Here is a 27,456-nt window from a genome sequence, read left to right as displayed (position 1 = left end):
TTGGATGGGAAAAAGGCTCTACTCTAGGAATGACATTTGTGAACACACTGGGGAATGCACTCTGGTACATCGACAGAAACCACCATACACTTAAACAACGAGGATACCCAGTTCCAATGGCAATGCAGCAGTTCTCAGGCTACAGGTTGCCTGAGAAGCAGAATAATAGCCCTATAGGTGCAGAAAAGTAGAATGTACAACTCTATTTCATATTTACATCACAATCACATCCAAGAGATTGACAATCTGCTGAAGTTAAATTGGTTTATACATTTCAGATTGATGATTCCTTGACCGAACTAAGCAGCACATCAAGAGAAAGCAGCAGCTGCAAGATTTCCTGGGAAGTCACTGCAAAACTCGTCAATATTTTTTCAGTGTAAAGAAATGTGGTACACCTACCTGTCATGTATGCGGTGCCCCTAGACTACCACCAGACATATTTGCTGAACTTGATCACTTGCCTGATCCGATACCAGAACCTGGCTCAGGAAGTTACCAGCATTTTGATGACTTATATGGAAAGGTAAAACTGATTCAGACATGTATATGTATAGCAGAGTTTGGTGATGCTTACTCTTTCTGGAACACCTGGAAGTACCTCTCTCTAGCTATACAATACCTACCCTCGCACTTGCTAGTTATTGACAGTGATTATTAAAATTGTGTGACTGTAATTACAAACCTTGATCAGACTACAAAATCTTGACTGGTTAAACTATGGAAATATTGCAGTTTCAACAGTTGCCATCCAGTGGTGCTGGCTACTGATTGATCTACTAGTACCTGCTCCATATTTTTACTCTTTCATGTTCTATTCTGTTCTTCGACTTCAGGTTGAAACGACAGAAAAGTTTCTACCATCTGCCAAGGCAACTCCTGAGAAAGGTAACAAATGTCCATTTAATCCAACAGCTCAGACCGCTAAGAATGTTGGAACAGTGATACAGTGTGCGGATTGTGGGAAGTGGCGGTGTATGCATTCCAAAAGAATGCTCAAGAAAAAAGATCGTGATGAACTTGGTGTCGTTCTTGATTCCATTTTATATAGTTGTGGTAGTAGTTTTCAGGGCATGTGCCATAGTGATGAAGAGGGTGATAATCAAAATAATGTACTCAATCATGTCTTTGTTAGGGCTAATCTTAATTGCAGAACAGAGATGGAGTATACCTATTATTCAGCTAATTATGAGGCAGTTTGTATATATTGTGCATCCTCAAACCCTCAACAAAAGGAGGGATATTACCCTCAGTGTGAGGACTGCACACAAAAACCCACTGTTCCGAAACGTGGTGCTAAAAAGTAGAATCTGTGAATCGATACCCCAAACTAATAAAAGTAGGTCACAATTTCGCTTTTTGTTTCTCTTTTTTTTGGCTCAGTGTGATCTGACAAGGCGAGTGTGTTTTGGTAAAGCTAACTGTGACCAATCAAAAAGTGGCACGTAGATCGCATGTCTAATCAGAACTATGCATTGTGGAAGAAGGCAACTTTCAAAGTAACACAAACAAACAAATTTTGAGTTTCCTTCTCCCACAATGGATGATTCTTATTTAGAAAAGCAATCTACATGCCACTTTTTGATTGGTTGAAATTAGCTTTACCTTATAAACTATGTTAGATCACATTGATCCGGAAAAAAGCTCAATTGTGATCTATTAAATCTTTATACACCAACATGAAATGGGCATATATTGTCGTCGCCCATGTTCGCCGGTCCTTCCATCAGTCGACAATTGTTGGTAAACACAATATTCTGTACAGAATTTGACAAAACATGGTGTGAGTGTTCGTAATCACGTTCAATATTTAGTTTGTGAACAATTTGGAAGGTTTTTATCACTCAAGGATGGACCCTATTGAAAATCAGCAAAATTGAATAATATTGAGTACCGGGTATGAATTATTACAGATTTTGACTAAAACTTTGTGTTAGTATTCATTGTCACCCAAGGATGAACCCTATTGAAAAAAAAAAAAAAATCTAAAAAATATTTAATGAGTTATTGCCCTTATTCTTTAAAACACAATGATGAGTTAACCTTAATCAATGTTAAATATGTTAAAATGTTTTATTTAATTGTTTCATATGTTAAAATTTTAATTAAATTGTTAAGTTTTCGATTAAAGTGTTATTACAATTGAATTTGTTTTGAATTCATGCACGGAAATGCTATCCCATGCACCTCTACCCTAGCAGGGTGTGCATGGGGCAGGGCGTGCATGGGGCAGTATTTCATATATACCGACAACTCCTTTAATACTGGACTCCCAAAAAAAAAAAAAAAAAAAAAAAAGCCTCCCCCCCTACCCGCCTTTTTCTAGTAGCAAGGACGATAACCAATTAATTTTTTTTATTTGGCCTAAATGTAAACAATTAGTAATTCAACCCGGATTTGCCACAACCACATAATTTTTTTGTCATAGGTGAATTCATATTCAAAGTGTATAGTTGTATTCCACATTTAAAGGTTCTACATCAAATAGGTCATAAAATGTACATATACCAAGCTCAAAGAGACACCAATATTGTAAAAAAAAAACTCAAAAATCACGAATTTCAATTTTGCTTTAAAAAAACGATTGTTATATATCAATGTAAAGTGCATGAGAAGTACATTAGGAAACCGAAAAAATTAAGCCTGTAAGTTAATTAGGTCACGTGCTACAGCAGTCCAAAGTTGCGAATTTTGTTTTTTTCGGACAGCTATAAAGCCGGAAGTACATGTCGGAGGCCAAAGTATCAAATGATAGCCAAGGTCAATGACCTTTGACCCTGTAAGGTCGAGGTCATCAACGGCCAAGGTCACGTGCTGCAATCGTTTAAAGCTTGAAAAAATTTCAACCGGAAGTTGCAAAAAGCAAAGCGAAATTCAAAATTCGGCTCCCAATGTTTATTGCGCAATACGGAATACATACACGTCAAAATTTAACATATCAACATTTACCCTGAGGCCTCATTTTGAGTTTAATGAAAAAGTGTTTTTTCATAGTGGCGGCCAAAGTATCACTTCCGGTCTTGATTTTATTTTAAAATCGGCCATAGAATTTTATATGCTAAAGATCAGCTAAATTTCGTTGACCTACATAAATTACACCGGAAGTTATTGAACCGGAAGTGGATTTGATATTCAGTCGCTTTCCTGTTTAAAGGTGGAAATGACGTACAAAATTTGACTTTACCATATTATTAACATTAGTGAAGTCTCTTTGCATTTAAAATTTCAGATCAATCGATGCAAAAGGAAAAGAGTTGCAAAAAAAATTGAAAAATCTGATCGAAAAGTGAGCTACGAATTTTTTGAATTTCGTAAGTTTTCAAGTGTTATCAGGTCAGAAATTACAGGTAGATAGTAAAAATGAAAAATGTGGCACTTCCGGTTTTGCAAAAATGTTCCAATTTATATTTATGCACATTGTCGCCAATATAGAAGGTCTATGAAATTTGAAAGGTTGCTGCAACTACTGCAGTCTAAGCACAGGAATGTGTGGACGAAACGAAAAAAAAGAATAGACATTTCGATAACAATTACATATACAGTTTAACTTAAAAGGATGACAAGGAATATCCACATGCTTGTTGATGAGGCACTTGTCAATTACACACCGACTGCTAGTGTAAGGAATTAAAATGAGCAACAACTTTTTTTTAATTTAATTACATTTTTATTAAAGAATTAGTGTTTGAATTGATTGAATTAGTTTCATTATTATATTTAAACATCAAAAATACTATGTAGAAAATGAACTCGAATGATCAGGAATAAAATCATTCTAAAAGTTCAAAATCTACTACAGAAATAAAATCATATTTATAAACGATACAGTCCACAGTGCTGCTTAAAAGATGTCTAAGAAGATGTTTAAGAATCCTGATCACCTTCTTTGTTGATGTTAAAGGCAGAGAGCGTTGATATGCTTTCTTAAAACTAATATTTTAATTATGCTGCTTACAATCAAATTTTCAAATTCTTTAGTAATCATGTACTTGAACTTTTTAATATTTGGATGTGATTTTCTGAACCGTAACCATTTGATCAGATTTGGTTCTATTTCTAACAAGATTTTGAGGAAAATCCTTTAAGTCATAAAATCTGTCATAGTCGAGATCAAAATAGTAAGGGCGTTGTGATCGACGAGAATATCTAATTAACACTGTCCATTCGCTTGATTTGTAAAGAGTCTGATTTTTTGATCATCTTTCTATCATCGAATGCATTGAATCGACTTCCATAAAACTATGTTGAGATGGATAGTTTCCAAATGTCGATAAAGCATAAAGCATAGCGCGCATATTTACTGCTTCCTATCCTGACCAGAACAGGTATCTGAGAAAGTGGATAAATGCTTTACCTTGTCAAGGGTATCTACAAATTGGTATATTTAAGTAAAGGGACATAACAATTTTCATATTTTGTACACATTTTTTTAATGACAACCAATTGCGGAGTTTCTTTTCAAGTCAGGAACGTTATTGAAGTTAGTTATATCCTCTAATTGGAAAGTAGATTCTTATTATATATCCATTGATATGTCGTATTCTCTCAAGGGTATGGACAAGTGGTTGCCTAGCAAGATCGACCACTTCTCTTGGCGGTCGCAAATCTGTGTCAAATCGTACCAAAAATCTAATATGTACAAGATATTGTAGATTTAATCAAAGACAAAATTTTATAAAATTTGGACATAAACTGCCAACAAATTTTGACAATAACTCAAATTCAATTTTTTGAAATATCGTCAAATTCAAACTTAACCAAGGTCAGTCTCATGCATAGAGATCTGATCTAACCAAAATGTTGACCAATCAGAAGCAATGGAGGTGGATCACGTGAGACCAAAACGGTATAATGTATGCTATAGGCATGGACATAATTCACATGCGTGTCACAGTCAGCGACCGATGAAACATAGACAAGTTTATAGTACGGAAGCCCATCGTGGACAATCAAGACCTCTTATCCAATGTTGGCGTTATGGTAAACTTGAACATAAACAGGTTGATTATAAAATAAGGCTTTCTTCAGAAAACTAATAACTCCTACCGAAATTTGGCTGTCGACTAGAGATCAAACTCATCATTTCGGAAAACTAAAACACTATATTTAAAGAAAGACATTTTTATAAATTTGGCAGAAAATCCCAATACCTGTATTATGAGATTAGAAAAGAAAGTCTGAGGATATATGGAACTTATGTTCAACTTGAACAGGATATTCATATTTCATCGACTGAAAGTGTTGGCGAGAGCTAAGAACCTTAGCCCGAGTGTACCCAAGGTACATAACCAGCAAACAACCAGGTGTGATGGTTGCTAATGCATTAATTTCAGGTATTCATGTAGAGCAACAATAATGGACGTTTGACCATTACATTTGTTAACAATACTATAATTAAACTATAAGTTTGAAAAGAAATTGTTTAGAAGGATGAGTGGAGCCTGTTGCACATGATGAGGTACGTGATTGGCTCCTCCCACTAAAACTATTTCAGAGGTTTCTTTTATAATATTAAGGTGTCAGGGCTTTGACTGGACGGGACTACAAAGTCCCAATACATATGACAACTCTATATACAACACCAAGAAGCATGAGACCTTTCAGTCTTTCATTAACTTCATAAACATCAACAAGAACAAAAACAATGGAATCTTCAACAGACCCTAAACTTTGTGCTGACTTTCAAACTGGGGAATTCCCTTTTAACAGAATGTTCCGAGACTTTTCTTTTAGTAAGTACTATTTTGATAGATACTGATGTTATTTTCCAATTATGATATATCATAGTATATAACACAGTTGACATAAAAAAAGCTAAATTTTGAGAATATTCGAATTTTGCTAGTTTTTGTAATCAGCTTTATAAACGGAACGTGAGGTATAACAAAGCTCTCCTGTTTAGATACTTGTGATCATCCAGAGATGTCAAGGGAATAAAATAAACAACTCCGTAAAACAGTTTTTCTTTTAGTTATATTCCATGTCTACTTCACGTTGTGTATATGTATAAAGTAAAGGAGGCGAGGTATGTAGCCAAACGTAGTAATAGTCAAGAGGTATTCAAGCTAACGTTCCAAAGGTGTTCTAATACTTTAGCTTGTGTAATGAGTACCACAGTGTTTAAGTGTATACTGACTATTCCAATCAAAATGAGGAGTATTTATATCATTTGGCTCCATACCTCATGCTGACAGGTGTGATCCCCAAAAATATGACAATAAAATCGAAACTAGTTAATGTTCATAATTTCTTACTGCGTTCAATAAAAGGTAATAAAAATATAAGGTATTCTTTCCAAGGGCCCCCCTTCTTGGGATAATCTAGGCGATTAAAGTTTTAATCATGAACAACTTATTTTATGACCATTCAAGTGAAAAATAAAAATACATATATATATATATATATATATATAAAATACCAGGTCAACTTGGGGCAATATGGCTGACCCTTTCAAGAGTGGATAAGGGTTGATCCCTGTAGAGGGTATTTCGTTACAGAGGGTCCCGTTAGACACAACCTCTCGGACTACAAAGTCCCACTGAGCGCCAAGATCATAGTTATTTGTATCATAAACATTGACGTTATTAGTAATAATGCAGTTTTCAATATATATTTTGTTTACAGAACCTTACCAAGATGTCGAAAAGAAATCAAGTCACTGAAATAGTTTTTAATAATGAAAGCGAGTCTTCAGATTCGGAATCATCACTGGATATTGATCCTCTGGACGCACAGCAACTGTCAGACGACCAGGATTTGGACTATGTTCCAAGTGAAGACGATAATTGTGAAGATGAAGTCTCCCTGGATCAACCTGGAACATCATTCCAGACTTCCAGGTTGAAAGTATCTAATGATATACGCGTAACAAAAAATGACAATAACCACGCAAGTAAAATAGTTCAAGAGTTTTCTGAAGAAGAAACCAATTGATTATATACTTAATAATGATGATTTGAAGGAGTTAACCAGGGGTTTGAATAATAAACACTGAGTTTCATTTACACAACAAAAAACAAAACTGGTGAAAATTAAATAGAATTAAAAGACATACATAGTTTATTATTATGGATAAAGGAGAAGAAGATAATACAAAGTGGGGATGAAGTAAGTAAAGTTGCTGACGGGGCGAATGAGAATTTTAACCAGCTGGCAGAAAATATAAACTCTTTGACAGATTTAGTGGCTCGTGTGGTGAGGGTTCAAGAGGAAAACCAAGCCCATGGATCAACTGATTCTATTTTGCGGCCTAATACAGGAGTACGGATACATGAGCAACCTTGACTTTATTGCCAGGACAGACATTTTCGGGTTCACTGGACAAGGATGGTTTCACCATAGTATATTTTTTTGAAAACTTTTGAGGAGGAGTGCAAAGTGAGAAAAATTAATAACAGCATTAAACCCAGTTTATTTCTTGTACAGTGTATTGAGCCCGCCAGGTCCCTAGTTAGATCTTCCATTAGTGACTGGAACAGTTGGGTAGACTTCCGTAAAGAATTAATGAGATTGTTTTGTACAGACACAGATAGGAGTTATGCAGCCCAGATGTTGTCTACATTGCAGATGAAGAGTGATGAGAAACATTGGACATTCATGGATCGTATAAGGAGTCTTACATATCAAGCCTTTTCTCATGAAGTTATGAATTTTGAGGGTAATATGCAATTTAGTCAGTCTGAAGAAGTTAATCAACGTATTACAGAAAGGCTTTTGCAAGGAATCAAAGAGAGAACTTTGAAAGGTGTTATTATTGGTGAAATTAACAGAAACCCTAAATTGATGACAAATCCTGATTTTGTAGCCCGTGTTGCCGATGAAACTGAGCAAAAATTGAGAGATTTTGATCCTTCATCAACCAGTATGAATACAAATGGTGGAGATCATCGTACCAGGAGAAATTATAATTACTCAACTAACAGTATGCAACCAGAATATCAAGCTAGTTTTAGACATACAACACCCTGGACTTAAGCACATGAGATCAAGTTAGACCTAAAAAAAAACATAGAGATCAAAGACACTCTAACCAGAGATATAATTATTCAAATCCTAGAGAAAATCGCTATCCTGAGAGAAGTCAAGATATTCGTCAGCAATCGAAGAGAACGCTTATTATTAGTCTTCATCAACAAAGTACCGATATTCAAGATAATCTTACAGAACTTTTATTTTAAATTTTCCTAAGGTGAAAGTGATTAAACCCCCCGATGTGACAAGCTGGACTGTTAAAGAAAAAGTTCCACCAGCTGATGTTTTTAATCATCCTCAAGGACCTAAACCTTAATATTTTGCAGTCCGGGGGATATTTTTATGCACTACTTTGATACTGATTTAATTCAGCATTTATGTTACGAATAAAACTTGCATGTGAATCAAACACAACGCAGAGTATGTGAATCAAACCCAACGCAGAGTTACTCCATTGACAGTCGAAGAAATGACTGGATTCATACTAATAAACTTGAAGATGGGTTACCATGCATTACCAATGGTACTACCATGAACGTAGCATACATCTCATCTGTTATGACCAGGAATAGATTTGGTGAAATCCTTAGTAACCTGCATGTAAACAACAGCTATGAAGAACCAACAGGAAATAAAGATAAACTGTATAAACTTCGACCAGTGATGAGCAACTTGATCCAGAATTTTGTTAAACTCTACAATATCTCAAGAAGACTGAGTATGATAAAAGTATGGTCCGTTTCAAGGGACGACACAGCATTAAACAGTATAATCCTATGAAGTCAATCGAAAGGGTTATAAACTATGGATGCTATCGGACACAGATGGGCATATTTTTCGATATCTATCAGGGTAAGAATGATTTGGGATTTGATGGGTTTGGTCTTGGTGAGAAAGTTGTTCTGGATTTTACAAGGGTAATAGACGGAAGATATCACGAAGTTAACTTCGACAACAATTTCACATCCGTCCCGTTACTTGAAAATTGTCAACTCAAAACATCAGAGCATGTGGTACTGTAAGAGCCAATAGATGTGGTCTTCCTGTTGGATCAATTGCCGACAACCAACTTAGGCGAGGCGAGAGTCAGCACTGGGTGTCTAAGGCGCCAGAAATAAGTTATTTCAAGTGGAAAGACAACAAATGTGTTCATTTTGCATCAAATTTCCATGGTACAGATGCAACTACAGTTACTCGTACTCAAAAGGTGGTCCAGATTAGCTGTCGCCTTCCCAGTTGCAGTTAAGGATTACAACGCTTACATGGGAGGAGTCGACAAGACTGACATGCTATTCTCTATTCATGGCCATGACAGAAAATGTAAGAAATGGTGGCATCGACTTTTCTTTGGTTTGATAGATAGGGCTCTTGTGAATGCAATGATTGCTTTCAATAAACTGAACGATGCTGTAATTTCTGAGTTAGAATTCAGAAGATCTGTGTCCAAGTTTTTGATAATAAAAGCTCGTAAACCTAGTGTAGGGAGGCCAATGACACTGTCACCAACACACATTGTCCACAAACGGACACGAGGGACACTCTCTGTTAAGAATGATGTGCGTTTACAAAATAAGGGAGTACAAAAAAGTCAAAAAAGCGAGGTCGATGTGAAATGTGCAGTCGAAATGAAGCTTAAGAATAGAGGCCTCACTCTATTTGTAGCACATGTAACATATACTTATGTCTAAACATTTAAAAAAAAACTGTTTCAATGAATATCATGGTGTTTCTTCCGGTGTTGTATATTTGATGATTTACTGTCAAGTATTGAAAAAGTATTCCATTGTTTGTTTTCATCTTGAAAATTTCAGATTTATTTGAGTCATTATTAATTCAATGACAAGTTTGTCCTTCTTTGTTTATGTTTCTTAAAGTTTATAAAAGTTAACAATTATAGACCTACATAATTATAATTCACTTGGTTAATATATTATGCAAATTACCCAATTGCTGTAACCATGGCAACTTTGAAAATACCATTTTTCGGGGGATATGTTCTGATTGTCAGCCAAATAAATGATTTTAAGGCTACAATAAATTATTTTATAATTGATAAATGAAATGAAATGAAATTCATTAAGGAGCATCAGCACCAAACGGGCTATATAGCTTCAGAATACGTTAAAATAATGAAAAAACTAAAAAAATAAAACACCTATCAATATCACAGAAAGGTCACATAGTGACAAAAAAAAACCAAAAAACGATAAAAACCATATCACAGAAACAGTAATTTAATGACTACAAAAAAAAAAACACTAAAAACAATATTACAGGTCATACACCACATGGTGGTATTAAAAACAAAAAAATATTTAAAACAAACAATGATTAATCTATTTAAAATTTAAAATAAAGACCGGCTTTTTTAAAAAATTATTTTTTAAAATAATTGATGTAAAGATCCAGCACGGTAGTGCTGGGATCTGAAAGGTTTGAGATGCTTGCACTCAATCAGAATGTGTTCTACTGGCAAGGCGGACTTATAATTGATAAGCTCTTGGACTGAAAAGGGTTTAAGATATAGATGTCCCGGACACACGTCACATGTGATAGACCTGCTGACTAAATATATCGACATGTTTGCTTCAATTGAAATGGGACAAGGACAGACAGACACTGTGAAGATGACAATTTACATGGGTGATCACTCTTTATAAAATTACGACCTTATCGGACACCTCTAAACTAAAGGAAGGCTGTGCAAGTATTATTGCACTCTATATAAGTCCATTCAGTTTCCCAATTGTAGTCGTTGACAAAAGAATAGTACAAAGAGGTTTTGGGTAGATTGTCGAGCGCTCAACAAGGTAACCAAATTCAACTCTTTATTTACTACCATTCATAGATGATCTATTAGCACAATTACGTGCAACTTCTTTCTTTAGCCTAATAGATCTTAGAGCAGGCTATTGGCATTAGCAGATGCATGCAATCGGTAAAGGGAAAACGGCATTTGTGTGCCATAGGGGTCTGTTTTATTTCAGTGTGATGCCGTTCGGATTGGTAATGTACCAGAAGTTTTTATGCAATTGGTTGGACAAGTCTTACAGGATTTTGCTGTAGCGTATCTAGATGACTTTTTTTATATTTGTTCGGGACAACAATTTGGGACGACAATTTGAAGCTAAAAGCTAGCAAATATCCATTCATGCCAAGAGAAACTAAGTACTAAGATTTCACCATAACACCACAGAGTAACAAAATACACTTCTACAGGATCAGCCCATAGTTCGCCTGTTATTAACCCAGTATTTTGCTAGTGTCCCTTATACTTTTATTATGTTCATAAAAATGATTAAAAGATTATTAGACCAAAAACAACGTAGGGAGTCTGAAAATATTATACTACATATTTTTAGTACCCACTATAACACAGTAAGATATTGGAAATATGAAAGGTTTCAGTTGTTAGTACCTCCATTTAAAGATTTTGGGGGACGTCAAATATGGTTTGCAGCCTATGTTATAAATATACCTCGACAGGTTAGATGAGATTAGTGTTCACTTGGAAACTGTGGCGCTCAGTCAGAACTAGCTATTTGGTATTTTAATAGTTCATATAATCCACATCGAAGTACATCTTATATTTTAGCTACATATAATAAATTGTTAACCAACGAAAGAACTTTAGGTCTTTTGGACGATCACTACTTTAAAAAATCCGTTTTGTTATACACGGTTCTTCTGGTGCCTGGTTCTCAGGATTCTTGATCAGTATCATTTAGAAGAGGAAACCTGGATTGATTTAGAAGAGAAAAAGCAACAAGGAGGATTTTCCAACAAGTACGCTTTATTTTTCTTTCTTGAGAGTTGACTTGAAAGCATGGAAACCGAAGCCAACCAAATTAGTAGATTGACCAATTCAATTTCTACAAATGGCGAGACTACCAAAAAAATTTAGGGAAGGTACTCATTCCATTGAAAAGTATGCGATATTGACATCCATTTCGGGCGACGGAATGAAGCTTATTGCGTACCAAACTAGAAAGGGTGTGGTATCAAAGCTACCTAGACGCACATGTGGAAGCAACATGGCCGGACCTGAAAAATATCCGATTCGCAGAAAAAGAATAAATTAAATTCCACACAAGTGAAGTATTCTACAGTTTTAAAAGAATGCTATGCAAATTCATTATAGTTTACAAAGCTTAGATTAATATTTACATAGAGCTGAATTCATAATCCGAACAGATCACCAACCTTTAAAGTATCTATTGGAATTGCCTATTCAAAACGAACAAAGTCAGTTATGGACATTAGGGATTTCTGGGTATAATTGCATAATTGCATATAATGAGTACATCCCTGGTAAAAGTAATTCAATAGCCGACTTATTGTTGAGAGTACCTAAGGGTTTGTTTTGACAACCTGACTGATGACGATGATCAAAATAAGTCATTTGAAATAAATGCTATAAACTGAAACAGACTTGGCCCAAGTCAATTCGTTGATTGGACTGTACATTAAGTGATAATGACTGATCATTAAACATTGAGAACTGTCAGGATGATTTAAATATAATAGTAGAACAGGCAAACGATGAAAATTTACAAAAGATTAAGACTGATTTTCAAAATGGAATAATAAAACCGGCATGATGTTTGCTGATGTTTTATATTGCATATCTGATCAAGATGGAGATCCTAATTTGAGACTATATATCCCAAAGCACTCGACAGAAGGAATAATTAGACAATACCATGACGATAATGGACTCAGTAGTATAGACAGGTGTTACACTTTGATTCGCACCAAGTACTGCTGGAAGGGACTTTATTTACAACTCTATAAATATATAGAAATATGTCAATCAAAGTCAACAAGTAAGAATAAACCGGATTTAGTGGAAAAGGGAATACCACCGTCTTCAAACGAAGACAACACCATGAAAGATGCAAAAGATATCTCTAATAAAGATGTCAAACTACAAGAGCTTAACTAAGTGGACAAAGTAAGTGCAACGCTTAATAATTAACATGTATCCCTCTAATTGACCACATTTTCTATACAATTTCAGCGCTTTTCAATATTTCTTCATTTCACTATCCCTCCTGGTCTATAAAAACCTCACTTCCATTAATTTCCTCAACATCCCTGAGAGAGCTTGAGCCCAAAACATGGAAACTAAATATGTCAAAGGTTAAACGGCTGAAAGGAGAGCAAAATACAAGCAGACGAGGCATAGAGAATGAAGTCAGGAAAATGGGACCTAGATGTGAATCAAACTTTTGTAGAAAATCAAACTTGAGAAACTGTAATAAATTTTCGGAAGTAGACAGATAGAATTTTTGCATCATTGTGGGAAATGACATCTTGGACTGAAAGATAGTCTGTTGTAAGGGCACTGGCAGCATCGATTGATATTAAACAGAAAAAATCAGCTTCCAATAAGAGGGCTACCAGCTATCGATACACTCTAAGGATGCAAAATGGGACCATACTTCAGGCATGTAAATCAATGTTCTGTTCGACTTTGGGTATTGCTGAAAGAACAATATCAGACTGGTTAAGTCTAAAAGTTAAAGATGGTTCCAATGATGTACATGATGTTGCTGATATACCATGTAAGGAGAAAACAAGATCAGGACCTACTCAGAAAATGTCTAATGATACTGTTTATTATCTTAAGACATCAATCAATATTCCGTGCGTTGATTCCCACTACTGTCGTAAAATACCAGCTTATAAGGATAAAAGATTTCTTCAACCGGGTATTAAAGTTATTGACCTGTTTGAGCGTTATATAGAGCAGGGGCCCAGAGGGGTCAGCCTAGCTGAAAAACGAACCAATTCTTATATGTATCACTATTCTCCATGGACATTACCTTTAAAGGAAATGGACGTCTGCCGGGCATGCATTGGTGGGTGTGGCCAGGAGAGGTCAAAGAAGAGTACAATTAAGATAGGCTAGTTCAGCTTGTCAAATAACTAATAGAAACTACTACCAAAGTAGTCAGCATACAGCCATATACTATAAATGACTATTGTCAGACATTTCCAGTGGTGGACTGTGTCCGCCAGACAATGATATCCGATACACGAAAATTGAGCTAGATCAGCTTATGAGCTAACTGCATGAAACCTTTTGTGAAATCTTCGTCTTTAACATGTGTATCAAGAATGACCACTGCCAGACATTTTCTGTGGTGGAAAACCCCTGGCAGACGCCCCCAAATGACCCCACCCCTAAAATAACCTAGGTTAGCCCATGAGCTAACCGCATGAAACCTTTTGTAAAATGTTCGTCATTGTTTCGTGTATCAAGAATGACCACTGCCAGACATTTTCTGTGGTGGAAAACCAGAGCAGTTGGATCTCTTTTTCAGGAGTCTCCCCTGTGGATTGACAAAAAGTCCCCAAGGCTCATTCAAGGATAATAGATCGCAAGGTGACTGCAATGGCTTCTGATGCAATTTACAATGTTTCTCGTGGTACAGTTAAACCATGGAAGCACATTGCTTAGGGTCTTGGCTTAGCATCTCTCACCGGATCCAAGCTATCCATGCAGATTTTAAACAGAGCGGGACACAGCATCAGTTACAGTGAAACAAAAGGTCTGGAGACAGAATTTTCATATTCAGAAGAATCTGATGAACGTGACACTCCTGATGGTATTCGACTTTAACCAGGTTTAGCAACTGCCTGTGTCTGGGACAACAATGATGCCAACATAGAAACATTAGATGGCAAAGAAACATTACACGCCAATGTCGGTCATACATACCAGAATATTTTGCAGAATGACAGAGAAACAAATAACATTCCAATAGAATTACGAGATGGGAGGAACCGACGAAGGTTTGTTGGAAGTCAACGAGAGATACCCCCATTTAGGGAACCTCTCAATAAGGCTATGTTTGTCACGAGTGCTAATATGTCTGAATCTTTCAACGCAATTACAGCTGAATCTAGATATACGACTGAAACATCCAATGTGATTACATCTGAATCTACAGAACCAAATGTAATCCATAGGAAAGTAAAACTGGCAATGAAAGCACTGGATCTTTGTTGGCTTTGGAAATTGTTTGAGGGCAACACACCACTGTATGCTGGATTTATCAGCATGTACATCAAGGATGTCTTACCGATGCAACGAATTTGCTACATGGACCCTATATCTAGATCGCCAACTAACAATGCTCTAGTCAAAGAGAATGAATTGCTGGCAAATGTCTTGGAGCAGAAGCTATATCAACGTTTTCTTCTGGACTTACCCGAAGAAGAATATGGGTCAGTCGTACTAGTGATGCACACATTACCTTCAAATGCAAGCCAGACAGAAGTGCATCTTTTAGATCCAGTTGTATTGCAGCATCTTGAGAAGTATGAGGAATTCTTCCAGATGATTATTGATGGTAGCCAAGGACCAACAGCTCAATTCTGGGCAACTTACATCTTCCTCATCAATCGTCTGCACAGAGAGTTGCAGAGATGCGTGAAGACAAATGATGTCAATGGTTATATCAATGTGTTTCCAATGATACTTGGTGTATTCTTCAGCCTCAATCGTCTTAACTATGCCAGATGGGGAACGCTTTTCCTTCAGAAGCTGAAATCATGTGACCCTAAGTTGATTGAGATTTTGGAAAAGAGTGCATTTTCGGTCAGACGTACTACCAAAGATTACAGCAGATCAGCTGTTGACCTGTCTTTAGAACAGTCTGTGAACCGTGATGCAGCATCTCAAATGAAAGGGATTGTCGCATTCAGAAACTCTGAAAATGCCATGCGAAGGTGGTCGTTAAGCATGACACAGAGAGCTATGGCTGTAACTGAGTTAAGAACATTCGCTGGGCTGGAACTAGGAGAAACTGCGGCTGCCCAGTGTCGTCCTTCAAGAATAAAAAAGGACAACAGTCAAATGGCAGCATTGAGTGCAAAAATTGATGAATTTTGCAACCCTTTCAAAAGTGAAACTTCAGGTTGCTTGGTCAATATTGCCATAGGTCAAGCAGCAGCAAAGGACACTGCATCATATCTGCTGAATACACTGAACATGGGTGAGGTTGCAAGGGGAAAATTCTTACATGAATGGGACAGCAACAACCATCGCTTTCTTCAACCAGTCAAACGTACACGAGTACAAAATTTTGCTGCTGAAAATGTCAAGAAGGAAACCAAGTCACCGGCCTTACAGGGAGCAAAGACCAACGCTGAAAGCCTATGGGATATGTTTATACGTATGATTATTGTTGTTGCAGAGGAGACAAACTTTGATCTAAAAAATGTTCTCTCCTACCCAATTACAACATACCCATTATCGCTTGCACATTGTGATGGGACCCATGTTAAAACTAATAAATCGGTACTTCTGAAGAAACTGGAGTCCCTACAGACTGAACCTGTCACAGAGTCGGAGCTTCCAAGGAATTATGTTCATGTCTATGATGGTGGCCTTCTTCTCCATTCGATCCTCACACAAACAAACATAGGCGCATCCTATGGATCAATTGCTAGGACAATATTGTCAGCAGTCTGTTCAGGTGATGCAAATGAAGCACACGTTTGTCTTGACAAATATGTAGAGAATTCCATCAAAGACAGTGAGAGGAGACTACGAGGGGATGGGGAAAAGATCACTATTGGAACATCGTCAGGGGAAAGACTCTGGTTGTTTCATATGGCGTAGAGTGCTTCCAATACGTCCCAAAAGAACTTCAAGGTGACCATGAAGAGGCCGACACACTAATTGCATTTCATGTTGCAAATATCACGGCGGACAATATCATTGTGAGAGCATCAGACACTGATGTCTTAGTGATACTGATTGGTGCACTTGGGCAGAAACGCCCAGAAGTACGATGCATGGTCAATATCATCATGGACTGTGGGATGGGAAACAGCAGAAGATATATCAATGTAAAAAACATTGCTGATATTCTTGAGCACCGCAATTCTGGAATACCATGCCTTCACTGGGTGTGACTTCACATCAGCCTTTTACAGGTTAGGCTATACATATTATTGTCAAAATATAATACTAAGCACTATTTTCACATTCTCGTTCCAATTTCACATATTTTATTATTGATAATGAACCTATTTGCTTTGCAAGGACAGTTGGATGTAAAAAACACACAATGTGTTCAGGTATAGATAGCAGACTAGCAAGATACTAAGCATTGATAGTATTGTTGTTATTCAATATACATGTGATACTCAATTAGAAGTGGACATATGTATAAATTTGTTTTTTGTTTTATAGGAAGGGCAAGACAAAGGCCCTAGATATCATAGAGAAAGACGAGAGTGGTCGTTTTGTTGAAGCATTTATCAGCATGGGAGATGCACGTCACACGGTTGATTTTGATGTCATATCAGAATTTGTCTGCTGCATGTTTGCCCAAAGTCAGACTCGAGACATTGATGAAGCACGTTACAATAAATTGATGCAAATGACAGGCAAAGTTCAAAAGGTATTAACTGAAATTGATATAATTACCTGCCAGCTAAATTTAAACTTATTGTCATAGCAGTTATGAAATGCTTATTTCTAATGACATATTTAGTTGTCTTTCAGGATAATCCGCTGGCAAACGTCGAACGTATCGACTGTGCATTGCTTCCACCCACTCGTAAAACGCTAGAGATGAAGATCAGCCGGTTACAAAAGCTTGTCCAGGAGATGGTTTGTCAGCAACTGAATACGGATGGTTTGTCAATGACACACTCCTGAAACCAATCTGGTTCCATGGGCCTGCGATTCCTGGTACTCTGTTCTCAAATCATCAAGGTGGCAACAGAGTGGTAGACAATGACACTGATGAAACAACGATTATCACTGGTAGTGGGTCCGAAACTGTTCAATTGAGTGATTCGGATGATGAACCGTGGAGTGAGGATTCAGATTCAGACCAAGATGAAGGATAGAAGCACTATATTTATTACTTACAACTTTACATTTTCTCATAATGTTCATGAATAGAAAGACATTAAATCAGAACGCTCACATTAAAAAAAACAAAGAGTATCCAATTAGTATATCAAAAAGGTTTAGTTAATCCATGCTAGTGAATGTGATAACTTTTTTGATATATTCAGTATATTCATAAACATAATTTTAACTTGTTAGTGTTTGGGGTTGGGGTCACTTGGGGCGTCTGGCAGGGGCTTTCCACCACAGAAAATGTCTGGCAGTGTTCACTCTCTATACATGAGGAAAAGAGAAACATTTTAAAAAAGGTTTCATGCAGTTAGCTCATGGGCTAACCTAGGTCATTTTAGAGGGTGGGGTCACATGGGGGCGTCTGGCAGGGGCTTTCCACCACAGAAAATGTCTGGCAGTGGTCATTCTTGATACACATGTTAAAGACGAAGATTTCACAAAAGGTTTCATGCAGTTAGCTCATAAGCTGATCTAGCTCAATTTTCTTGTATCGGATATCATTGTCTGGCGGACACAGTCCACCACTGGAAATGTCTGGCAATAGTCATTTATAGTATATGGCTGTATGCTGACCACGTTGGTACTAGTTTCTATTAGTTATTTGACAAGCGGGTCTTAATGGTACTCTTCTTTGACCTCTCCTGGCCACATCCACCAATGCATGCCCGGCAGACGTCCATTTCCTTTAAAGGGAATGTCCATGGAGAATAGTGATACATATAAGAATTAGTTAGTTTTTCAGCTAGGCTGACCCCTCTGGGCTCCTGGTCTAGAGTGGTGTCGTGACTAGAGTGGAACCAAAGACCAGGATTTTTTTTTTCACTAACAAGAAAACCTTGCAAAGCGGTCGTCCAAAATATACAACGTGAAGTCCAGTCTTGCAACCACCTATTGAATCAACTACTACTGAAGTCAACCAACAGTTGAAGACAACACCGGCCTAGAACTAAGGAAAAACTCCACAGATTAAATAACATTGCCTTACATCGAGGAATAAACAATAAAACCTTAATAAAGGGATTTTCCGCTCATTCGTCGTATTTCACGTTACCATTTTACCTATAAGAACTTTCCAATTTTAATGTTAGACAGATTGTTGGCAAGAAAAACAATATTGCTAAGTTTCTGTATAATATTTCAAAACAAGATAAAGAATATTCATTCACTCAAAATTTACCTACAATATTAACAATTTCTACCCTGGCCCGAATTAATCAAAACAATCCAAAATTACAAAAAGCCATGGGCGAATTAGAACTGTCTAATTTACACCCTTTGTTAGAAAATGCGTTTCGTCCTCAGGTACATTGGATATTTTATCTCCTCGGAGCTTGTTTATTCCTCGCCATTACCTTTATCATAAGTTTTAAAATTGTTAAAATATATAAGAAGGTCAAACGTGCTAGGGACACTGTAGGGCGAACGAGTTGTACTGAAACCAAAGAGTCTCTGTACGCATTGGTGGATAAATTCCGAAGAAAGCCAAAGCCACAACCAAGGAACATAGTGATGACAACATTAAGCCTGCCACGAGAAACACCACCACCACGTCGGCAGTATTCGCCAGAACCAGCCACCAATTACGTCAGGACAGTGGAGATCCTGTCATAATGCACCTAATAATATCACTTAGGAAAATAGTGAATACCTCTAGTGAATATAATAACATCGGTCATAGTGAATATAGTAAAATCCATACTAGTGAATATAGTATAGTGGAAGTGAAAAAAAGTGAATGTCAATAAAAATAGTGTTTTCTTATAACAAGAAAGTTTCATGTATAATTGGTGCCTGATGTCTACTTCCGGTTACACGGCCTTCTAAAAAAAGACACTTTTCGCAATTTTGAGCTTCTCTACCACTTGACTTAAATAGCTTGGAGGGTTGAGTTTTTTTTTTCATCACCTATCTTAGTTCGGCAAAAAGGTTCTATTCATTTATTCTTGAGAATGAAATTAGGTTTTGGACGATATCAAACAAATGTTATAAAGGGGCGAACAGATAAAATTGCAAGTGAATATTCTTTATTTGTCGCCTAGTATCCTCACACCCGGAAGTCAACGCAAACTATTGTTAGAAAATCAAAATCATTGTTAAACTCCCAAAAGATGCAACGAAAAATTTGTGGCACTAATATCGGATTCTAAATTGCATTTCATTAATTGAGGACAGTAAAATAATGGTGGTAGTAAATATTCCCCTTTTAGATCATAACGGCACTTTCATTCATATTTCATAATTTACCATTACCAATGACTAATAAAATGATTCTTTCGAAATCAAAGCCACGTTTAAAGTGGTAGCCTCTTATCGACTTGAAGCCGAAGTCATTCCTGTAAATAAAGATCGAACCAAATATGTCATATGATTCTGCGAAGTGCAATTTTCCCCATAAGTTTGTCTCAACTTTGCGTGATAGCTTTGTTTACAGAAAATAAGGATACAAAATTCAATAGCCACAAAGTATTAACATCCACTAGTTAGAAAATATCCACCATTTTAAATGTTGGATATTATAACTTGATGGATATTATATTTTCATTGGTGGATTCTTTCCAACTGGTGGATAATTTTCTTGGTGGATATTACATTGGTTGAGATATTTTCGAGACTACCTATACCCTAAAAATAACCGTGGCTATGATGCCGTGCTATATTATTGTTCAGGACTCTCGATGTGTGTTTTCAATTTTGTATTATTGATTATTCTATATTGGAGGGTTGATGGGAGTGAAGACCGTTTGGGACTTTGAGGTTAATGGGAATTTTATTATTTGAGCATCTTTTTTTAAATAATTGGAATTGAGGATTAGATTGGGCACACGATTTTTATGACCAAATGGCACATGGAGGAATTTAGCAAAATACACCCATAGTTTTTAACCTAGTATTTTGTTAGTATCCCTTATATTTTTATTATGGTCATTATTAAAAATGATTAAAAGAATTATTAAACCAAAAACAACTTTTGAAGGGGTCTGAAAATATTATACTTCATATTTTTAATGTCCAAACGACATGACATTCGAAATATGAAAGGTTTCAGTTTTTAGTACCTCCATTAAAATATTTGCAGTCAACGATATAAATATACCAGATGAGATCAGTGTTCACATGGAAACTGTGGCGCTCAGTCAGAACTAGCTATTCGGTATTTTACTGGTTCCTATTTTTCACTTGACATAAAGAGACGGTTGTGCAATAAATAATGTAAAGATCCAGCAAGGTTTGAGATGCTTGCACTCAATCAGAATGTGTTTCACTGTCAGGTGGACCTAAAAAAAATGACAGTAAGGAATACGTAAACTTTTTTGATAATTTAAAGAAAGAAGGTTAAGAGATGAAATAGAGGATCTCTAACATGGCGAAAAAAATATTTTAAGAACTTCAAAAAAGAGCTTTTATTCCATTCGTAAGCAAAGCATTAAAGGAATAGACCATGATGGTAAAAAAATGTTGTCAGTGAAATATTTGTATATTGTATATCATAATTTAATCAATTTTTCACCCAGCAGTTTTTTTTTTAATTAATTTTTAAAATAATTAATTTTTGGTCATATCGGAATTACTTGCCCTTTATTTACTCTTCTGTGTTAAAGACTAGGATGGTCGCTAAAATCAGTACGTGACGTCACAGTAGAACAAACCTTTTTGTCATTATCTATCTTCCTTTGTTTATCAACAATAATACGATTATTTACCCGTATTATCTTGGTTTTATGTGCCGTTTTTGGGTGCAACAATGACTCAAGGAAAAGTGAAAGCGTCAGTTATTTTAAAATCGGATCGAGAAGAAACGAAATACAGAAAAAATGGATTGTTTTCTTGAAACGGAAAAATTATATTCTGACGAAACATTCGAGTATTTGTTCAGAACATTTTACGGATGACAGTTTCGTTCGTGACCTGCAAGCTGAATTATTAAAGTTGACCCGACCACGTAAATTGAGAGAAGATGCCGTTCCTAGCATCTATAATTTTCCTACTACTGGACCTGTTATTGTAAATAAACAGCCTTGCAAAAGGAGAACTCACACAGAGTCGAGGTTGCAGTCAAAACATAGGAAAGTCGTAAGTAAATAAACAGAGTTTTGTCACAATCAATAACAGCTTTTCCATTCAATGATGAAAATTTTTATTTATAGTATTGTACTTCCATGTTGGGGCTCAGAATTATATGCAATGGACTTCAGTTCAGATTGATTTATATTTACATTTCAATCAAAACAGAAGGATATATAAGATATTCAGTTGTGCATTTAGTGGAAATATTTCACTCTTCTCTAATGGAGCTTTTTCAGACGTGTCGAGAGTGTGGTGGTCCAGTTATACATTTGGAAAAATCCACAACTGGAACATTGTTAAAAGTAAAAAGCACTTGTATATCTGGTCATGTATATCATGGAACTCTCAACCTTTTATATCTAAAATGCCAGCTGGAAATCTTTTAGTTGCTGCCTCTATATTGTATACCGGTTGTTCTGTGACACAGATATCAAGTTTTGCAGAAACCTTGAACCTGAATTTTTTCGGACTTTCTACTTACCACAAAATCCAATCTAGCCTTTTCCAAATTGTAAATGAAGCCTGGTTGAATGAGAAACAGTTGGTGCAAGGACAACTACATGGAAAACCACTGACCTTGTCAGGTGATGGTAGATGTGATAGTCCTGGATTCAGTGCAAAGTATTGAACTTACTCTTTACTTGAAAGTGAGTCTGGTAAATTGGTAGACTTTGATGTAATTCATGTAGGTGAAGTGAACTATAAGTCAACAAATATGGTAAAGGAAGAACTATCCCGCTTTCTGCAGAGAGTTAACGCTAATCTTTTGATTAATGTCCTTGCTACTGATCGACATATTCAAGTTGGGTGCATGATGAGAAAGAAGTTTCCTCAAATTATTCACCAATTTGATGTCTGGCATGTCTCTAAAGCCATAATCAAGAAACTAACAGAGAAGACTACGGATTGTGCAGTTTTGTGGCATTGGATTGGCTCAATCAAAAAGCATTTTTGGTGGAGTGTGGCTTCATGTGATGGAAATCTAGAATTACTGAAAGAGAAATGGAGATCAGTCTTGCAACATTGTGTGAATGTTCACCATTTCGAATGTAACAATCAGTTCCATGCTTGTGCCCATCAACCACTCACTGAAATGGAACAAAAGAAGAAGAAATGGTCGAAACCTTCATCCCCAGCCTATCATGCAATTCAGGATATTATCTTTGACAATTCCATTACAAAATCATTGGAAAAGCTGACTTTGTTTTGCCACACTGGTGATTTAGAGGTATACCATTCAATGATGTTAAAGTATTGTCCCAAACGTCAACATTTTTCATATGATGGAATGGTGGCCAGGACTCAGCTAGCTGCCTTAGACCACAACTATAACACAGGTAGAAAACAAGCCACATCTTCAAGAGGTCCAACAGAGGGTGCATTAAAGTTCAACCAAGTATTTCCAAAGAGATGCAAGACCTGGGTTGCTCAACCAATCCCCGACAAAAACAAATCATTCGTACAGGAAAACTTTAATGTCCCGAACTGTAGAAGTGAGGTCAAAAGATATCAAATTGTCAGAAACAACAAAACCAAACTTGCCCAGGAATATTGCGAACATGGATAAGCCACCAAAACAAAAAACAATTGATGCTCATAGGGCAATTCCATTTAAATGTAAACCAAGGGGTAAAAAATCAAAATGAGTTTTAATAATATAATACATAATTTTTTGTAATGGGAGTGTCTCTAGTTATGGAAAATAAAACTTTAAAAATAATATTCACATTCGTTGATACGCGACATTTACATATGTGTGTTAACATATGAAATTTATGACCCAACACCGGTGGACCAATATTTATAGGGTCAACCGGAAGTGTAACCGTTCTATGCTATTAATAGATACACAAACATGTCGATACAAATAAACATATGAACCCGTATCAATCTTGACATTACTGATAAGTTTACAATGTGAGGGTACCTAATTAACATTTGCAAACAATGATTGACCCACCTGTATATAAAATAGTTCACAAATCTGTATAAACTATATAATTTTGAAATTTAACAGTTTAAATGAAATATTCATGACATATTCTTACTAGTAAAAACAAAATCTTGTCCTGTCTTATTACTTAATAGAAAATTATAATTTGATTTGTTCGATGACGCAATGCTGTGTACGTCCATCACGAAAACTACAAGTTTTTTAAATTTTTATGAAAAAATATCACAGTTAAATTGAAGAAAATTTATTTAATCAATAACATGGTCTAACTTATTATTTTGCCAAAACAGTTATGAGAATTTACACAACACCCTCAATATGTGTGTGACGGACGTACTTATCAGAGGTATGTACGTCCGTCACATACGTCCGTCACGCACATTTTGCCTTATTATTACAGATATATTGAGCTTTAATGGAAAATATGAACTAAACACTTCTTCAAAGATAAAATAAGATATTCCTCAAGTAAATATTTTTGGTTTTGATCATTTTGAAAACACCTTGTGTGTGTTTTTGTACCTGATTACTGTCAATTTTAAATGAATATGATAGTACAAAAAAAAAATTGAATATTTGGTTAGAGCTGGATATGTTTATATATTTGTCTTATCACATTGAATTGTGAATATAAATAATAGTGAATACAATGGTGTACATTAAAAGATGAATTACAGTCAAAAAGTAATATTTTGGGTATTGTTTTTAATACAACTGAAAAATTATTTACAAAATTACAATTTCGAATTTTTCACTAAATTCAACTTGAAGGAGATTTAATTTTTCCTCTGTTCACATTCACAGAAATTCTATTTACACACCTTCAATCAAACAATACATTGAAGGCCAAGTTAAAATAGGTGCTTCCTCTGAGGTCCTCTCAATGTAGACTATTAATAGAACAGTAGTCAAAGGCCTAAGCCTACACTTTTTTAAACACTTTTGTTAATCTTGAAGTAGGCTACTAATTTGGAAATATGGCTCTTACTGCACGGGAGAGACAAGCCAGAAGGAGGGCAAAATTAAAGGCATCTAAAGAAGCATACAATAACATGCTTGAGATAGTGTGAGAAAAGCAATTTACAGAGCCAAGAAAATTGAAATAATGACAGATGAGGAGAGAGAAGAGTTTCGCATGAATGAAAGAGAGAGAGTTCAGAAACACATGGATAGCAAAAAGAATGAACAATTAGTAGCTTCCACCACTAGGCCTAATTGTGAACATTCACCATATGGATCTGTCCAAGCGTGTGGTAAAGCTGTGAAAAGGATAAATCTATCTTTACCCAAGTCTCCACGGAAGAGACTTTTTGTTATCAAAATCCGCTGGACTGTCTATTCAGAAGTCTGATGATGGAAAAGAGTGTTCAAGACGTCATTCTGGTATCCATGAAGACACCTTAAAAGAAGTGCACGACTTCTATCTAACGGACGAGGTCTCGTGGCAAGCACTAGGCAAGAAGGATAGAGTCATCATTAGAGAGTTGGATGATGAAGGCATCAGACGGAAGAGAACCGAACAAGTAAGGTTCATGTTAATGTCTCTGAGTGGAGCTTACAGATTGTTTTCTTCCACTCATGCATTATCAAAGATAGGACACAGTAAATTTTGTGACTTGCGACCCGTAAATGTAAAACTATTTGATCACATTCCACATAATGTGTGTGTGTGTTCTTATCATGAGAATGTTCGTCTTTTATTACTATCACTTAAGTCCCGTTTACTTTATAAAATTTATCCGTTCTCGGAACTGTTCTGAGAACGGATAAATTTTATAATTTGAAACGGCTGAAAAATTCGTAGTGTAAACGGTCGAGCGTTCTGAGAACAGTTCCAATTTCAGACTACCGAGGCGAGGTGGTCTCGGAACAGTTCTCAGAACGGAATAGATAAATTTTTGTAGTGTAAACGGTATCCGTTCCGAGAACAGATAGTTGCGCATGCGTATTGAATATTCAACCTTGACCTTTCAACGTGGTTTTCTGACGGAATGCAATATGGCTGCTCGAGGTATTGTATGGTCTTCCGACGAAACCCAAGCATTAATAAGCCTATGGGCTGACGAGAAAATTCAGGCTTTATTGGAGGGTGCTAGACATAATCACAAAATTTTCGCCAAGCTAGCGGAAAATTTGAATGAAAAAGGTTTTGAGGCCAGGGACGGTAAACAATGTCAAGACAAGGTTCGAAAACTGAAATTAAAATACCGGTCAATCCTCGACAACAACAACAAGTCGGGAAATTCCAGGAAGAACTGGGAATTTTTTGAGGTTATGGACCGGGTTTTAGGCTCGAGACCTACTTCTAGACCGCAAATTCTTCTGCAAACACTGGAAGAAGATGATGGAAACAAAGATCAAGATGATGGAAACGAAGATCAAGATGATGATATGATGAATATTGGTAACAGCAGTAGTAGTGAACATGAACATGGTGAAGCAAGAAGTGCCCATGAAGAAGAAGAAGAAATATTAGACGGTAGGACTCTTCATATTGAAAAACATTTTCATTCAATTGACTTTTTTGTGAGTGTCATTTTCAGCCACCCAATAGGCCTTTGATGTCAAAAAAACTAAGCATCAGTATAATTCTCAAGCTGATAGCCTAATAGTACTCTATCCTGATGAAATTAATGGCAAAAATAGAAAAAAAAACTTTTCTTCATGGACAGAGTTAATATAAGCCCAAAGTTTTATATATTATATCATATTTTCAAGTACTAAGTTTTTCATGTTTTCATTTTTCAGGGTCGGTTAGAGAAGAAAATTGTTCATTTGATGCCGATGTTGAAACAGGTAATATGACATTTTTATAGTAGACTAGGTTCAATTTTGGTATTTTAATATGGCTGCTTGTTCAAAGTGGTGGAGGGGTTGGTACCGGCCATACCACCTCAACCTTATCTTAAGCCAGTGAGATCCAAACGGAAAGTATCAGCAAGGCACTTCAAAGACTTTATCTCAACAAATATCGTTGAAAATTGTGTAACCAACAATAGCCGTGTTTCCAAACTATTACTGCAAAAACAGAAACACTCAAGAACTCTTATTTTCCCAGGACTATCATAGACTGGAATCACAACATTTTTTTTCCATTTTTTCAGATAGATCGAGTAGTTCCACTCCTAAAAGCAGAAAACGGAAAAGAGAAGCCACATCTAGCAAGCAAAAACCAAAGAAAAATAAAACTGAGAAAGCTGTGGATTCAGCCATTGAAAAATTCACTTCAACTTTAAAGGAAATGAATGATGCTTTTCTTAATTTGGAAGCTCAACGTCAGGAAAAAGATAATGAAGTGAAAAGAGATGTCTTTTCATTTTGAGAGAAATGGAGGGTAATCGGTTACAAGTAAGTTACTGATAGATATTTATAGCTTTAAACCACAGGTATATGGGGACAGGATAGCTTATTTGGTGCTTCGTGTTTCTGACTGAGGACCCTGCATAATCCCCATGCTGAATTAATGTTTGTTTCTTGAAAAAAGTTTATTTAAATTGTATATTTACTGGAAATTGTGGCGATTTACTGACACTAATCCTCACTCGGATACATGAAGAACCAAAATAAGATATGT

The 27,456-nt window shown here is 36.1% G+C and overlaps 6 protein-coding genes across 6 annotated transcripts; all 6 read left to right on the top strand.

The window, feature by feature from the left end:
• Positions 1-116: 116 nt before the first annotated feature.
• On the top strand, positions 117-1,307 carry LOTGIDRAFT_165499 (hypothetical protein; the record flags this gene model as incomplete). The annotated part of the gene is made up of 3 exons (XM_009062512.1): positions 117-187; positions 379-526; positions 837-1,307. The coding sequence occupies 3 exons, from the start codon at positions 117-119 to the stop codon at positions 1,305-1,307; spliced, it is 690 nt and encodes a 229-aa protein (XP_009060760.1).
• Positions 1,308-6,636: 5,329 nt separating this feature from the next.
• Positions 6,637-7,974, top strand: LOTGIDRAFT_165498 (hypothetical protein; the record flags this gene model as incomplete). Its single annotated transcript, XM_009062511.1, has 3 exons — positions 6,637-6,892; positions 7,040-7,107; positions 7,426-7,974. The coding sequence occupies 3 exons, from the start codon at positions 6,637-6,639 to the stop codon at positions 7,972-7,974; spliced, it is 873 nt and encodes a 290-aa protein (XP_009060759.1).
• A 5,422-nt stretch (positions 7,975-13,396) lies between these two features.
• LOTGIDRAFT_165497 (hypothetical protein) lies at positions 13,397-19,474 on the top strand (the record flags this gene model as incomplete). Its single annotated transcript, XM_009062510.1, has 5 exons — positions 13,397-13,835; positions 14,604-16,587; positions 17,183-17,393; positions 17,498-17,605; positions 18,956-19,474. The coding sequence occupies 5 exons, from the start codon at positions 13,397-13,399 to the stop codon at positions 19,472-19,474; spliced, it is 3,261 nt and encodes a 1,086-aa protein (XP_009060758.1).
• Positions 19,475-21,577: 2,103 nt separating this feature from the next.
• Positions 21,578-21,838, top strand: LOTGIDRAFT_79484 (hypothetical protein; the record flags this gene model as incomplete). Its single annotated transcript, XM_009062340.1, has 1 exon — positions 21,578-21,838. A coding segment is annotated over one exon (261 nt), but the record flags the coding sequence as incomplete, so codon positions are not given.
• An 805-nt stretch (positions 21,839-22,643) lies between these two features.
• On the top strand, positions 22,644-23,495 carry LOTGIDRAFT_165496 (hypothetical protein; the record flags this gene model as incomplete). The annotated part of the gene is made up of 1 exon (XM_009062509.1): positions 22,644-23,495. One exon carries the CDS (start codon positions 22,644-22,646, stop codon positions 23,493-23,495), a length of 852 nt encoding a protein of 283 aa, XP_009060757.1.
• Positions 23,496-25,892: 2,397 nt separating this feature from the next.
• Positions 25,893-26,192, top strand: LOTGIDRAFT_88650 (hypothetical protein; the record flags this gene model as incomplete). Its single annotated transcript, XM_009062451.1, has 1 exon — positions 25,893-26,192. A coding segment is annotated over one exon (300 nt), but the record flags the coding sequence as incomplete, so codon positions are not given.
• Between the last annotated feature and the right edge of the window lie 1,264 nt (positions 26,193-27,456).

This window comes from Lottia gigantea (genome assembly GCF_000327385.1).
Source record: "Lottia gigantea unplaced genomic scaffold LOTGIsca_51, whole genome shotgun sequence".
Classification (NCBI taxonomy): domain Eukaryota; kingdom Metazoa; phylum Mollusca; class Gastropoda; family Lottiidae; genus Lottia; species Lottia gigantea.
This window is presented reverse-complemented; position numbering and strand designations above follow the sequence as displayed.